Below are 13,853 nucleotides of genomic sequence, written 5' to 3' on the forward strand. Positions count from 1 at the left end.
GACGTCACGACGGGCGCACTGTGAGTACGTCACGCAGTGTGTGACGGCCACTACAAGCTCCGCCCATCCATGACTCCGGCGACCGCTCGGTCATCTTCCGGGAACTGCGGCCGCCATTTTGTAGAAGACAGACAGCGCAGACGCCGCGTACACTTTGCACAGTAAGTTATCGCCGACAGTTATTTTTAACTCGGTGAAGCCTTCGTCTGAGACAGCCATCTGAGTAGAAAGAGACATCATAATAAGACATCAGCATCGGCCCCTCATACGGTGTGAGGGTTGCCTTTGTTTTAGGTGCCCCCCCCCCCAACATATATAGACTACAAATACACACATTGTGGTGGGGTCCTGAGGACCGAGTTTGAGAACCTATGCGCTATAGCACAGGTTCTCAAACTCGGTCCTCAGGACCCCACACAGTGCATGTTTTACAGGTCTCCTCACAGAATCACAAGTGAAATAATTTGCTCCACCTGCAGATCTTTTAAAATGTGTCAGTGAGTAATTAATATGCCTGTGCACTTGCTGGGTTACCTGCAAAACATGCACTGTGTGGGGTCCTGAGGACCGAGTTGGAGAACCACTGCTCTATAGCAACCGACCATACAGCCCATCTCCTGGTTTAATTTACTGTAGCCAGTTTGCACCAAAATTGTGATCTTAGTAAATAACCCTCATTGGTGGCAATTCTTTTTTTTAATCAGTCATTTGGTTTTATTGTCTTGGAAATTGACCAAGTGCGTTGAGACAGTATCCTATCCTGGGGTTGTTCTAGTCAGATACAGTTAATTATATAAGTTCTTCTGTGGCTGGTTGACTGCAAGTCTGCATTTCACCTGGTTTTATCAACCACATAACCTGTGTATTTCATAAGTGCCTGAAATTCTAGCAACCCTATCCATGCAGTAATAGGGATGCCCATTGATGGTTTAACCGTCAATGGTTGATGGGTTTTAACTATCAGGAGGAATACATTGATGGGGATGCCGCCGGTCACAATACTGATGCTGGAATCCTGGCACCTGAAATGTAGTCAGGATCATGGTGGTTGGGATCCCGGCGATCAGAATACCAACTCCGGGATCCCGACCGGCAGAATGCCGCCACAGCTATACCCACTCCTGGGTGTACACGACACCCATGAAGTGGGAATAGAACCTGTGGCGAGTGCACCGAGCCAACAAGAGGCTTCGTTGCACACGCCTCCCTGTCTGCATTCTGGCTGTCGGGATTCCGGCGTCAGTATTCTGACTGCTGGGATCCTGTAACCAACCCCTCTACAATATCCATAGAGTGGGAATAGAACCTGCGGCAAACGCAGTGAGCCACCGAGCCCGCAAAGGGGCTTCATTGCGTTCGCCCCCCCCCCCCCCCGCGCCGGCCATGTAACAGCCGGGATCCGCCGTCAGTATTGTGACCGCTGGTCACACATACCCAAGCCTATTGATGGTCCCAAATCACACATGCGCAGATCACAGCTGTCATCTGACACTGGTCCCCACAGCTGATGTTCACCATCAATGGCCATCTCTATGCAGTAACTCCTGGTGCTGTTACTATTAGTGCATCTCTGTGCTCGTTCATTAAGGTACCTATTTATTAAGCCCAAAAATATGGTTGATTCTCTGAAAACAGCTGTATAACAAGGGGTAACTTAGCATTTTTTGGATATATCTGTTCCATCCGCTCTGTTAAATATAACAAAAGCAGTTCCCATTGCTTTCTGTGGGGAATGCGAAAAAGCTTTATTTCCCAAGCTCCAAATAGTTTAACTTTTCAGACCTAGGCATTGTTAGTTGCCTTTTATAGCCTGTGGGCCATATTTGCAAATACTTTTTTGGAGAGTGAATCCAAAGGATCCCGCTCTGGTAATTACCACTTGCACATGTGTGGCAGCTGTACTCGTGGGTAAGAGTTGTCGCGGCCCGGCAGAGAGTTGTTGGAGCAACTCTTTCTAAGCGTATAAGACGCTGTTTAGAAAGATCACTAAAAAACTAGTAAGACTAAAAAAATAACATAAGAAAGCCTAGGACTGCTAAAAGGAACAGCAGCCCTCTGACCATGGTCCGGCTCCTGCCGCACCAAATAAAAAACTGATTTGCCTGAGACAGTGGGCGGGGATATATGGACGGGCCCGTTGCATCCTGGGAGGCCTGAAAGCTTTTGATCGTTTGGTGCCAATCCGCTGTCGCTCCATCATATCCCACTGTTATCCTGTGGATAACCTGTGGTCCCTGCCGAAGAAAAAGAGGTTGCGTGAGCAAACACTTTGCTTTTAAGACTTTGCAGGGACAGGCTCCTATTAGAATACATTCCCACAGAGATGGACGCAGCGGCCTCATCCATCTGGTCTGCACGCACGCACTGGCCGTAGTGTGCGTGCTCGACCCTACACCTTGCAGCAGGATGCAGCCGCAAGGTGATTGACAGCGGCGGCTGCTGGGGGTGTTGACGCAGTGTTCCACGTGTGGGCCGAACAGGGGCATGCTGGGAGCGTTTTCAAGGTGACTGCGTAACAGGCAGCTGCTCCCATAAAAAAAATGGCGGGCCGCCAGACGCACTGCCAGGGGTCAGTCTTAATTCGAAGTGTCCGCAGTGTAATTGTGGACGCATTGTGAGGCAGCAGCACATATGTTGGGCAGCCTTGTCCTGTGATGGGCCACCCCCAGCATGTGAGGAGATGGACGCAGATATTGCTGCGTATATCTCTGAATAAGGTCCAATATTAGCAGCAATTCGCATTTATTTCCAAGCATACACTTTAGCTGCATCTATGGCAATTTACGTGCAAATCTAAATTAGGCCTTAAATCTTGTAAGTATTTGTAGGGAACACTATTGTATTTCTTCTCAATAATAAGGAAAGTCTCATTTTTCTCTTAAAACTTACTACATCTGCCTCCCCTCTCCTATAAGCCCTACACTGGCATCCCCTTTCCCCTTCAGAATCCAATTTAAGCTTCTCATTTACTTAAGCCGGGTACAAACTAGGCAATTAATAAGGCACTGTATTTTTCCGACGCGGATCGTAACAATATATCGGCCACATTGCTTGGTGTATACCCACAATCGTGCACTACTGCGGGTCACTCCTTGGGTCATCCTTTCAGGCGTGCTACATGCCCAATGAGACTACCCAGGGAATGACAGCATGCATTGTAAATGCGGTGAGCAGCGATATATCGTGCAGTGTGTACTGACGGTGCAGTGCATCGTGCCATCGCAGGGATCACACATCGTTTAGTGTGTACCCAACATTACAAAGCCTTACCCATTCCTCTCACATTTACACTTTTATATCCCTTTACATTCCTGCCCGCCATCTTCGATCTACAAATGCACACCGCCTCTCCTGCCTACTGATTACTTCCTCTCACTCCCGCCTTCAAGATTTTTCACGTGCTGCTCCCAACCTCTGGAATTCTCAAACTCTCCCTATCAAACTCTTCACCTGTACAAACTTCAAACAGGCTCTCAAGACCCACTTTTTTCATCAAACCCAGCCATCTCTCATCCTATCCCTCTGTTTCCTTGCTCACTGTCTAGCCCATGTGTGTTACCCGTCTGTCTGCCCCTCCCCTTTAGAATGTAAGCTCTCATGAGGCCCTCTCCCCTCTAGTGAGTAGGAAAAGCACATAAGCCCCATACACACTAGGCCAGGCATGTCCAAACTGCGGCCCTCCAGCTGTTGTGAAACTACATTTCCCAGCATGCCCTGACACAGTTTTGCTGTCAGGGAATGCTAAAGCTGTGTCAGGTCATGCTGGGATGTGTAGTTTCTCAACAGCTGGAGGGCCGCAGTTTGGACATGCCTGCACTAGGCGATATTGTGAACAATATCGCTCCCACGCATAGATAACGACCTCCTCCCTCATCTGAACATGTACAGACGAGTGAGGTCCTCGTTAACTACAGCCATGCTGCATAGGTGTCGTTCCTCCCGCCGCCGCTCTCTTCCCCGCTGGCATCGGCAAGTGTGTATGCACTTACCGATGCCGGCACTCTGCCGAGTCCCCGCCTCCAATATAACGGCGTCGGCAGGAGCTCGGCTAGTGTGTATGGGGTTTTACACTGCCATCTACTCCCTACCACAGCACCTAACCCTTGGTTTCTGCCACCCTAATGCTTATTTGAGTGTTATGCCCACTGAGTCAGCAATGTTTTTTTTAAACATGTACGTGTCCTGCATTGTCTTGTACCGCAAGTCGCTGTTTTCTTGTTTTGCTCATTTGTTTATGTACTTTGTTAGGTGCTGTGGAACCCTTGTGGCGCCATATAAATAAAAGATAATAATAATAAAAGTCACTTTCCATTGAGGAATTCCTGAAAACCATGAGCTTCTCACCTACAAATACATTGTACATATTTCAGTGGAACTACCTTTTTTGTAAAAAAAAAAGAAAAAAATCTATCAAACCTAACACAGTTTTATATATTTTTTTCCTCATTTAGACTTTGTATTGAATTAAAGAGAAAGGATGACTGTATGTGCTGCATATGGCTGTAAGAATCGCTTGTCCAAGGGATGTGGTAAGCATTTTTTCAGGTAAGTGATACACCAGGTGTACTTTCTTTCATCTTTATTGTTGAAGGGATATTATTATTATTGTCATTGACTTATATAAATGAAATACCATTGATTGATCTCTTACTGCTTCATTTTTTGAAGGTTCACTAACACCCATAGGCATACTTTCCAACATATCCCATTCCAGGAGAGACAAAACGCTGTGTTCCTGGACTCCCCAATTAATTTCTGATTGCCATCACCTGTGTTTAACTAGTTAATTAATAGGAAAGATGGTGATAGAAATCATAAATATAGAGGGAAGTCCAGGAACAGAGCATTTTAGCCCTCCTGGGATGGGTCATGTCAGGAGGTATGAGCAGGGGCGGATTAGGACGCCTGATCAGTTTCCGGTTAGCCGGTCCCAACGTCCCCTCAGTGGCCTTTACTCACCCGTGTTGGGCCGGCTGCTGCAGCGTCGAGAGACCGCGCAGGAGCTTAAGTCTCCGATGTGCCGCGCTACCTCCCGGCTCCCGTCCCTCTGCACTCACAGACGAGGCGATCCCCACTGCCACTGCTCTCACTGTGTCATGGGACAGGGCTGTGGCATCTCACTGCAGCGCAGGCTTAATGTCTGCCTGCGCTGCATGTAGGAAAATAGAGGAGGGCCCCAGGGAGAGAAGCGTGCCTGGTGCCTGCCTCAGCCCACCCACCACGCTGAACAAGTGCCACCGAATTGCCATCTCTGTCTCCTGCAGCCACTTTCAAAAGGAACCGGCCACCATGGAGGAACCGCCCCCAGCCACAGCTTAAAGGTAATTACACAGCTCTCCCTCCCTCACTCAGATCCCCACACACAGCCCTACCCTCCTCACAGCTCCCACCCACACAGCCCTACCCTCCGCACAGCTCCCCCCTCACTCAGATCCCCACACACAGCCCTACCCTCTTCAAACAGAGCCCCCCACAGCCCCCCCCCACGCAGATCACCACACACAGCCCTACCCTCCTCACACAGCCCCCCCCCCCACACACAGCCCTACCCTCCTCACACAGCCCCCCCCCCCCACACACACAGCCCTACCCTCCTCACACAGAATTCCCACTCAGATCCCCACACACAGCCCTACCCTCCTCACACCAAATTCCCCCACAGCTCCCCCCCACTCAGATCCCCACACACAGCCCTAGCCTCCTCACACAGCCCCCCTCGTACAGCCCTACCCTCCTCACACAGAATTCCCCCACAGCTCCCCACCCACTCAGATCCCCACACACAGCCCTAGCCTCCTCACACATCCCTACCCTCCTCACACAGAACCTCCCCACAGCTCGCTTTCCCCCCCACTCATATCCTCACACACAGCCCTAGCCTCCTGACACAGACCCCCCCCCCCCACGCAGATCCCCACTCACAGCTTTCACCCCTCCCACAGCTCTGCGTCTTACCACTCAGATCCCCCAACACACCTCTCTCCCTCTTGTACTGCTCTCCACCTCCATTAGATCCCCCCCTTATAGAGCTCTCCCCTTCTCGCACAGGCCCCCCCCCCCCTTATGCACACTGCTCTGCCTCGCCTCTGCACTCAGATCGCACGAGACAGCACTCCTTCCCTATGTAACTCATCACTAAATATATTTACAGGAAGGGATGAGAGGGTCTTACACACATGGATGGAATGGTAATGATATCCCAGCGGACAGGATACCAACTGTCAATATACCGACAGCGGCATCCCGGCCACCAGAGTACCAACGGGGCGAGCATAAAGGGTCCCCTTGCAGGCTCGCTATGCTCGCAACGCTTCAGACGTGGTGGCTCGATGCGCTCCACAGGTTTTATTGCCACTGTGTGGGCATCGTGGAAACCCACAATTGGGAATAGCCGTGGCGAGCACTGTCGGCATTCCCGGCTGTTGGGATTTTGGCGTCGGGATCCCGACTGCCGTGATATTAACTACATGCCACATGGATATATCAGCATACAGTATGTCCCCTTGCACAAACAGTAGTGGCCCGTGTTAGTTGCAGAGAGGGTCATATGAATAGTAATTATTATTTTTTTTAAGGGGGTGGCCATGCCTCTCCATATTTTGCCACACCCCACCAGTACTTCGATCCATATCTGCTCTCCCCTGCCCTGACCCCGACCCCTATTTAGGGCTGCTTCCAGAAAGTTCCCGGGCTGGTTTTGTATCCCAATCCGCCCCTGGGTATGAGACATATCTTTTAACAAAATGTCGAAATCATTCCTACACACAGGCACCTTGCGAACGTGGACATTGTTGAAAAGAACAGTTAAATGGACAATTAGTAAAGCCACAATCTTTCTTATTGTCTTTCCAAATAAGTGTTGCTATATGTGTAGGCTTACCATACTATCCCTTTAAACTGGGACCCTCATGAATTATGCAGGTTCTGTGGCTGATTAAAACTGGGTGACATGCAGAGTTGAAGTCAGCAACAGACCTGTGTAATACCCTTGTGAGACATATGACCCGGGAATTTGCTGGGACTAGCAGCCATCAAATTCCTGGGTCTCACCTCTGTGAAACTGGTCGGAAGTAGGGTTGGGGAACCGGGACTTACTCCAGGGTTGTGCCATTTCACACATGCAGAAATCCCGAGTTGATGCGCGTTCACGTGCATAAACCCAGGATTTAGCTGCATGTCTGAAAAGGGTATTAGTCATGATATGCGTGTGCATGCAAAAAATGTCCATGCACTGTATTGCAGTACTTACAACATTGCAACCTCAGGATCTAAGTTTGAAACCATAATGCTACATTGCAACCTCACTGACCATGTAGCCATTGTAATACTTAATATATTGTGACTTCAGTGTCTTTTGTTTGAAACAGTGATACTCTATACTTTGTGACCTCACTATTTATAGCAATACTTACTACATTGTGACCTCACTGTCTATTTATAGCAATACTTACTACATTGTGACCTCACTGTCTATTTATAGCAATACTTACTACATTGTGGGCCTAATTCAGATTTGATTACAACAGCAAATTTTTTCTCTAATGTGCAAAACCATGTTGCACATCAGGTGTGGCAGATGTAACAGGTGCAGAGAAAGGTAGACTTGGGTGGGGTGTGTTCAAACAAAATAAAGCAGCCAGTATTTACCCTGCACAGAAACCATATAACCCACCCAAATCTAACTCTCTGCACATGTTATATCTGCCCCTCCTGCAGTGCACATGGTTTTACCCATTAGAGAAAGATTTAGCTTTTGCGATCAGGTCTGAATTAGGCCCTATGACCTCACTGTCTATTTATAGCAATACTTACTACATTGTGACCTCACTGTCTATTTATAGCAATACTTACTACAAGTTACTACACTACGACCTCAGAGTCTATTTATAGCAAAACTTTCTACATTGTGACCTCACTATTTATAGCAATACTTACTACAACTTACTACACTATGACTTAACTGTCTATTTATAGCAAAACTTACTACATTGTGACCTCACTGTCTATTTATAGCAATACTTACTACATTGTGACCTCACTGTCTATTTATAGCAATACTTACTACATTGTGGGCCTAACTCGGGCCCTCATTCCGAGTTGTTCGCTCGCTAGCCGCTTTTCGCAGCAGTGCACACGCTAAGCTGCCGCCCTCTGGGAGTGAATCTTAGCTTAGCAGAATTGCGAATGAAGTATTCGCAATATTTCGAAAAGATTTTTCTTTGCAGTTTCTGAGTAGCTCGAGACTTACTCTTCCAGTGCGATCAGTTCAGTGCTTGTCGTTCCTGGTTTGACGTCACAAACACACCCAGCGTTCGCCCAGACACTCCCCCGTTTCTCCAGCCACTCCCGCGTTTTTCCCAGAAACGGCAGCGTTTTTTCACACACACCCATAAAACGGCCAGTTTCCGCCCAGAAACACCCACTTCCTGTCAATCACACTACAATCACCAGAACGATGAAAAAACCTCGTAATGCCGTGAGTAAAATACCTAACGTCTTAGCAAATTTACTTGGCGCAGCCGCAGTGCGAACATTGCGCATGCGCAGTTAGCGGAAAATCGCACCGATGCGAAGGAAAATAACGAGCGAACAACTCGGAATGAGGGCCTCAGATCTGATTACAACAGCAAATTGTTTCTCTAATGGGCAAAACCATGTTGCACTTCAGGTGGGGCAGATGTAACAGGTGCAGAGAAAGGTAGACTTGGGTGGGGTGTGTTCAAACAAAATAAAGCAGCCAGTATTTACCCTGCACAGAAACAATATAACCCACCCAAATCTAACTCTATGCCCCTCCTGCAGTGCACATGGTTTTACCCATTAGAGAAAGATTTAGCTTTTGCGATCAGGTCTGAATTAGGCCCTATGACCTCACTGTCTATTTATAGCAATACTTACTACATTGTGACCTCATTGTCTATTTATAACAATACTTACTACATTGTGACCTCACTGTCTATTTATAGCAATACTTACTACAAGTTACTACACTACGACCTCAGAGTCTATTTATAGAAAAACTTTCTACATTGTGACCTCACTGTCTATTTATAGCAATACTTACTACACTACGACTTAACTGTCTATTTATAGCAAAACTTACTACATTGTGACCTCACTGTCTATTTATAGCAATACTTACTACATTGTGACCTCACTGTCTGTTTATAGCAATACCTACCGCATTGTGACAAAGCTGCAAAACTTGTGTTTCTTTTTTAGGTGTTCAATAAACCTAGTGTGTAGGGTTATTCAGGTTTACAAATCAAGCAAGGCAATTGCCAACTATTGTAACTTTTAATATCATTGCTGTTTCTTTCCTTTTGCAGTTTAGGATTTGCATGTAGTCTGCTGTGCCATGCCATGATTCATGGGGACACTGTCAAGTCATTTAAATTAAATATATTAAAGTTACAGTATATTAAAAAAAACCTTTTATTATTGTTTTACTTGGTTTATTTGTTTCCTCAAACATTTTTATAAAAATCTGATTTAAATTAAAAAAAAAAAAAGATTTTTTTGTTTATCATGATTTTCTTCACATCCTGGTACAGGTTGAGTATCCCTTATCCAAAATGCTTGGGACCAGAGGTATTTTGGATATCGGATTTTTCCGCATTTTGGAATAATAGCATGCCATAATGAGATATCATGGTGATGGGACCTAAATCTAAGCACAGAATGCATTTATGTTTCATATACACTTTATACAGACAGCCTGAAGGTCATTTTAGCCAATATTTTTTATAACTTTGTACATTAAACAAAGTGTGTGTACATTCACATAATTCATTTATGTTTCATATACACCTTATACACACAGCTTGAAGGTTATTTAATACAATATTTTTAATAACTTTGTGTATTAAACAAAGTTTGTGTACATTGAGTCATCAAAAAACAAAGGTTTCACTATCTCATTCTCACTCAAAAAAGTCCGTATTTCGGAATATTCCGTATTTCGGAATATTTGGATATGGGATACTCAACCTGTATTTAGATGGCTTGCAGAGGTGTGAAGCTGGTAAATAAAGTATATTTATATTTTATATATAAACCTAAAGTGTGTCTAAAAAATCTTTTGCAGGTTTCCCATGAAAAATCCAGAATATCTTGCTAAATGGCTGGCAGTCATTCGACGTGACAAGTGGAAGCCGTCCATATACAGCAGGCTATGCAGTGACCATTTCACAGAAGAGGATTATATGTTGCGTCCTGGGGCTTCATACCCTTATCTGCGCCTGGATGCCGTGCCTTCCTTTATTGATGGTGTCCGAATTAAAAAAGAGCCTGTGAAAAAACCTCCAAAAAAGAAAGATGACATCCCATCTTCCTCAGGTTTGCAGCACAAAGCGCAGCTCGCAGCCCCTGCCGCAGAAGCAGGCATGTCCGTCGAGCACTCCTATTCTTCTGTTTCTAACAAGGAAAATCTCCGTACTCCTAAAGTGGATCCCGTCCTTATCAACTTAAGAAGGAAGAAGAACACCTTGCAGAAACAAGTGCTGCGGCAGAAGGCCAGGATCACCAACATGAAGAAAATGATTATGCAGCTGAGAAGTAGCATGCTGGGAAGTGATCCCGTACAGCTTGTGTCCAAGCACTTCAGTGGCTTAACATTAGAATTGTTTAAGCATCAGGTGCAGAATAACAAGAAAACCAAAGGATTCCATTTCTCTAAGGAGATCAAAGGTTTTGCAGTGACTCTGTATTCCTATTCCCCGATGGCTTATGAAATCTGCAGAACAGTTTTGTGCTTACCAGATCTGTGCACGTTAAAAGAATGGATGCCGTCCATAGTGGAGAAGTCTCATTGTGACTTACTCATGGAGACTGAAACAACCAATTGAATGGAATACAAAGTCAAACAAAAGGAATACATAGAAGTGATGAGGGACAATTGTTCACTGATAAAATGAGGACAGGTTACAACATATCATTTTTATTTTTGAAGTTCTGATTTAAATACCGTCTTTGTTCTCAAAATGCTCTGCAACATTGAACTTTTATAGGAGAGCGTGTGCAGCCTGTAAGCATGTAGGGTTATACAGGACATGCATGGGGATAAAAGACATAGATTATTTTGACCCTCTGTACTTTATTTACGGTAGGAAACTAATCCAGCAAAACAATTGCGCCGGATGAGGGGGGGAGTACACATTTTTAAAATTGTTCAGAAAGATTTAGGTGGATAGCAGGGCGAGTCCCAGATCAACCGTAAATCACATTACAAAAAAAATAGTCGCCCAGTATCTGTTTACTACAAGGATTGTCCAGATGCAAATTTGCACCCTTTACCTGGATTTGCTCCTTGCTCTGATTGAGGCTCCCTGCTCTTGCCAGTAGGTCCGATCTAGTTGAGTTACAGTTAGCTTGTCCTTACCATAAACTATGTAGGGTCTGCATTTAGTTCTCGCTAGGAGACAGGGAATTAATTTGATTGTGTTGGTTGTCTGCAGCAGCCACTGTGGCTGTTGCGCAGTATACACCTTGCATAATTGACTAATATTTTAGCTGCGGGGTTACAATAGTTTACAATTAAAATGTTGTCCTCTGTTATGGGAAAATTAGTATTGTTCTGTATGATACTCAGTGGTTCAGTACACACTGGTATAACTGAATTTGGTCAGCAAGGGAAAAATAGTGCACAGTGATCAATTTTGTATCATCAAGTTTCACTACCAAAAGCCACAGTTTGTATGTGTCCTATTAAGTCATGAGGTGAATACAAGGCCAACTTTCCCTAGTTTAGGCTGCTTGCTATGACCCACCACTTAGTGCGTGTTCAAATAAACATAAGCTTTGCTTGATGCATGTGTTCAAGGTATACATAGATCTGCGTGTTCAGCATACACTTTAAAGGAAAATATGTTATATTTCTAAAAATGTTTTTTTTTTTTCTTTAGCATTGTTCGACAGTACTTTAGTATTGTACATGAAAAACTTCATCTGCATGTTGGCATTTATCAATAAGTGAGTGCTGCCATTTTTGGTTTCTGGGGCACCGATAGGTGGAGATCCGGGTACAATGGGCCTTATTCAGACCTGAGCGCTAGGCTGCGTTTTCGTACAGCCTGCCATCAGATCTGAACTGCGCATGCGTATGCACCGCAATGCGCAGGCACGTCGGTCCGCTGCGGCGGGGATCGGCAGACAGCGACGGGATGTGCGAGAAAAGCGATCGCACGGGCGATCGCAAGGTGACTGACAGGAGAAGGCCGTTTGTGGGTGGCAACTGACCGTTAAGGAGTGTCCAGAGAAACGCAGGAGGGACCAGGTGTTTGTAGGGAGGGCTTCTAACGTCTGCTCCGGCCCCGATTATCACACTGGAAGAGTAAGTCCTGGGCTGTGCAGAGGCTACACAAACTTCTGTTTGTGCAGCTCTCCTGCACATTCGATCGCACCCCTGGATATCGATTTCCCCCTCCCCTGTAGGCGGCGACTACCTGAACGCAGGGATGCAAAAAACGCACCCTAGTGATCAGGTCTGAATTAGGCCCAAAGTTCCTAGACCTAAGCTTTTCTGGGAATACAAGCATGACAGGGAGGTGTGACCACGCTACCTATGAAGGGCGGTGTGCAGCTTCTGCCATTACCTCTAAATTTATGATGGGCCACAGACCCCAGATACTTGGCCAAGTTACCCCTAGTGCTGACCCTGACCGATATCTGTCTTTATAAGGCTAAACTAAAATCTCATCCATAGACTTATAGTGTTCACTCTAGAAGTGAAAAGGGGCAGGGCGCCGGACTCAGGGGGGCACATGTGCGCGCGCGGCGAAGCCGCGCGCGCGTCCGAAATGGGGGGGGCGGCCACGCAAATTAGGGGGCGTGGTCACGCCTCCGTCATTTTAGGGGGCGGTGCGGCCCACAGACGCTACTATAGAGAGCGTCTGTGGCCGCCGACGTCACTGTTGGGGGCGTGCCCAGCACCTCTGTCGGTGCTGGGCTTCCCCCAGCCCTCTCCCAATGCGTGAATGGATGCCACGCGCATGCGCACGGCATCTATACATACCGGGAGGGCAGGGAGCGGGCGGCTGTTCTAGCAGGGCGCCGCAAAAGGGGCAGGGCGGGTTTTGCCTGTTAAAAAAACGGGCAGGGCGCGGCGCCCTGCTAAAACAGCCTAGAGTGAACACTAGACTTATATGGAACACATGGCCAGCTTGTTATTTATAGGGTATAATGCATATGCATTGTTTCTTATTGGTAACAAAGAGTTTCTCCAGCTTGGATGCAGCCGTTTGAACATACGAGAACAGTCCTACAAAGCACATTTGGGAAGAGTGATAAAGGTTAGTGTTGCCCAAGATAGCCAATTAGAATATCAATATCATATTGCCAGCACTGCGTAGAAAATTAACTTGGGCACCTTGTTGTTAGGGGAACAGCACACTTTTCAATCATTCTAAAATATATTATGTATTTCATCATCTATTTAAAGATTAGCCCTGTGTAAATGTCACAATCATGCACATTTTGGACATGTTACCTTAAATTACAAGAATAGGACGATGAGCGTTACGGTTGTTTACTCATGTTTGTTTTGGCTCTTATATAAAAATATATAGAAATACCAGAAATTGTATACTCTCATTATATGAAAACGGGAAAAAAAATAGTCCCAAACTTAAGTCTTTGTACTGTCCACCCACACCCCTTCTCTTATCTTGTTAGTCCCTCTGTATAGCTTTGCTGAATATTAAGCAAACATGAATTCTGTGATTATCTAACAAAGATAGAAGAACGACCTGGTGTGTGCTGTTGAAATGAAGTAAAATTTACTGACAGTCGTTCTCTTTTAAGGATATATGTACAACAGTGATAACATCTGGTGAAAAAGAACGGGAGGCAGTCAA

The 13,853-nt window shown here is 45.9% G+C and overlaps 1 protein-coding gene across 2 annotated transcripts; it reads left to right on the forward strand.

Annotated features, from left to right (window-relative positions):
- The first annotated feature begins 4 nt into the window (after positions 1–4).
- Positions 5–11,807, forward strand: LOC135058060 (THAP domain-containing protein 1-like). 2 transcript variants are annotated; one of them, XM_063963692.1, is made up of 3 exons: positions 5–161; positions 4,452–4,545; positions 10,088–11,807. In XM_063963692.1, exons 2-3 carry the CDS (start codon positions 4,478–4,480, stop codon positions 10,845–10,847), a joined length of 828 nt encoding a protein of 275 aa, XP_063819762.1. In that variant the 5' UTR covers positions 5–161; positions 4,452–4,477; the 3' UTR covers positions 10,848–11,807. The 2 variants fall into 2 exon arrangements, with proteins under 2 accessions (XP_063819762.1, XP_063819767.1); XM_063963697.1 differs by lacking the exon at positions 5–161 and adding an exon at positions 179–270.
- The last annotated feature ends 2,046 nt before the right edge of the window (positions 11,808–13,853 follow it).

Source organism: Pseudophryne corroboree, chromosome 1 (genome assembly GCF_028390025.1).
Source record: "Pseudophryne corroboree isolate aPseCor3 chromosome 1, aPseCor3.hap2, whole genome shotgun sequence".
Taxonomy (NCBI): Eukaryota; Metazoa; Chordata; class Amphibia; order Anura; family Myobatrachidae; genus Pseudophryne; species Pseudophryne corroboree.

Excerpts from the sequence above, each read along its gene's own strand:
- LOC135058060 (XM_063963692.1), top strand. The coding sequence starts at position 4,478 with ATGACTGTATGTGCTGCATATGGCTGTAAGAATCGCTTGTCCAAGGGA. Across the intron at positions 4,546-10,087 it reads TGTGGTAAGCATTTTTTCAG|GTTTCCCATGAAAAATCCAG; the intron begins GTAAGTGATACA and ends AATCTTTTGCAG.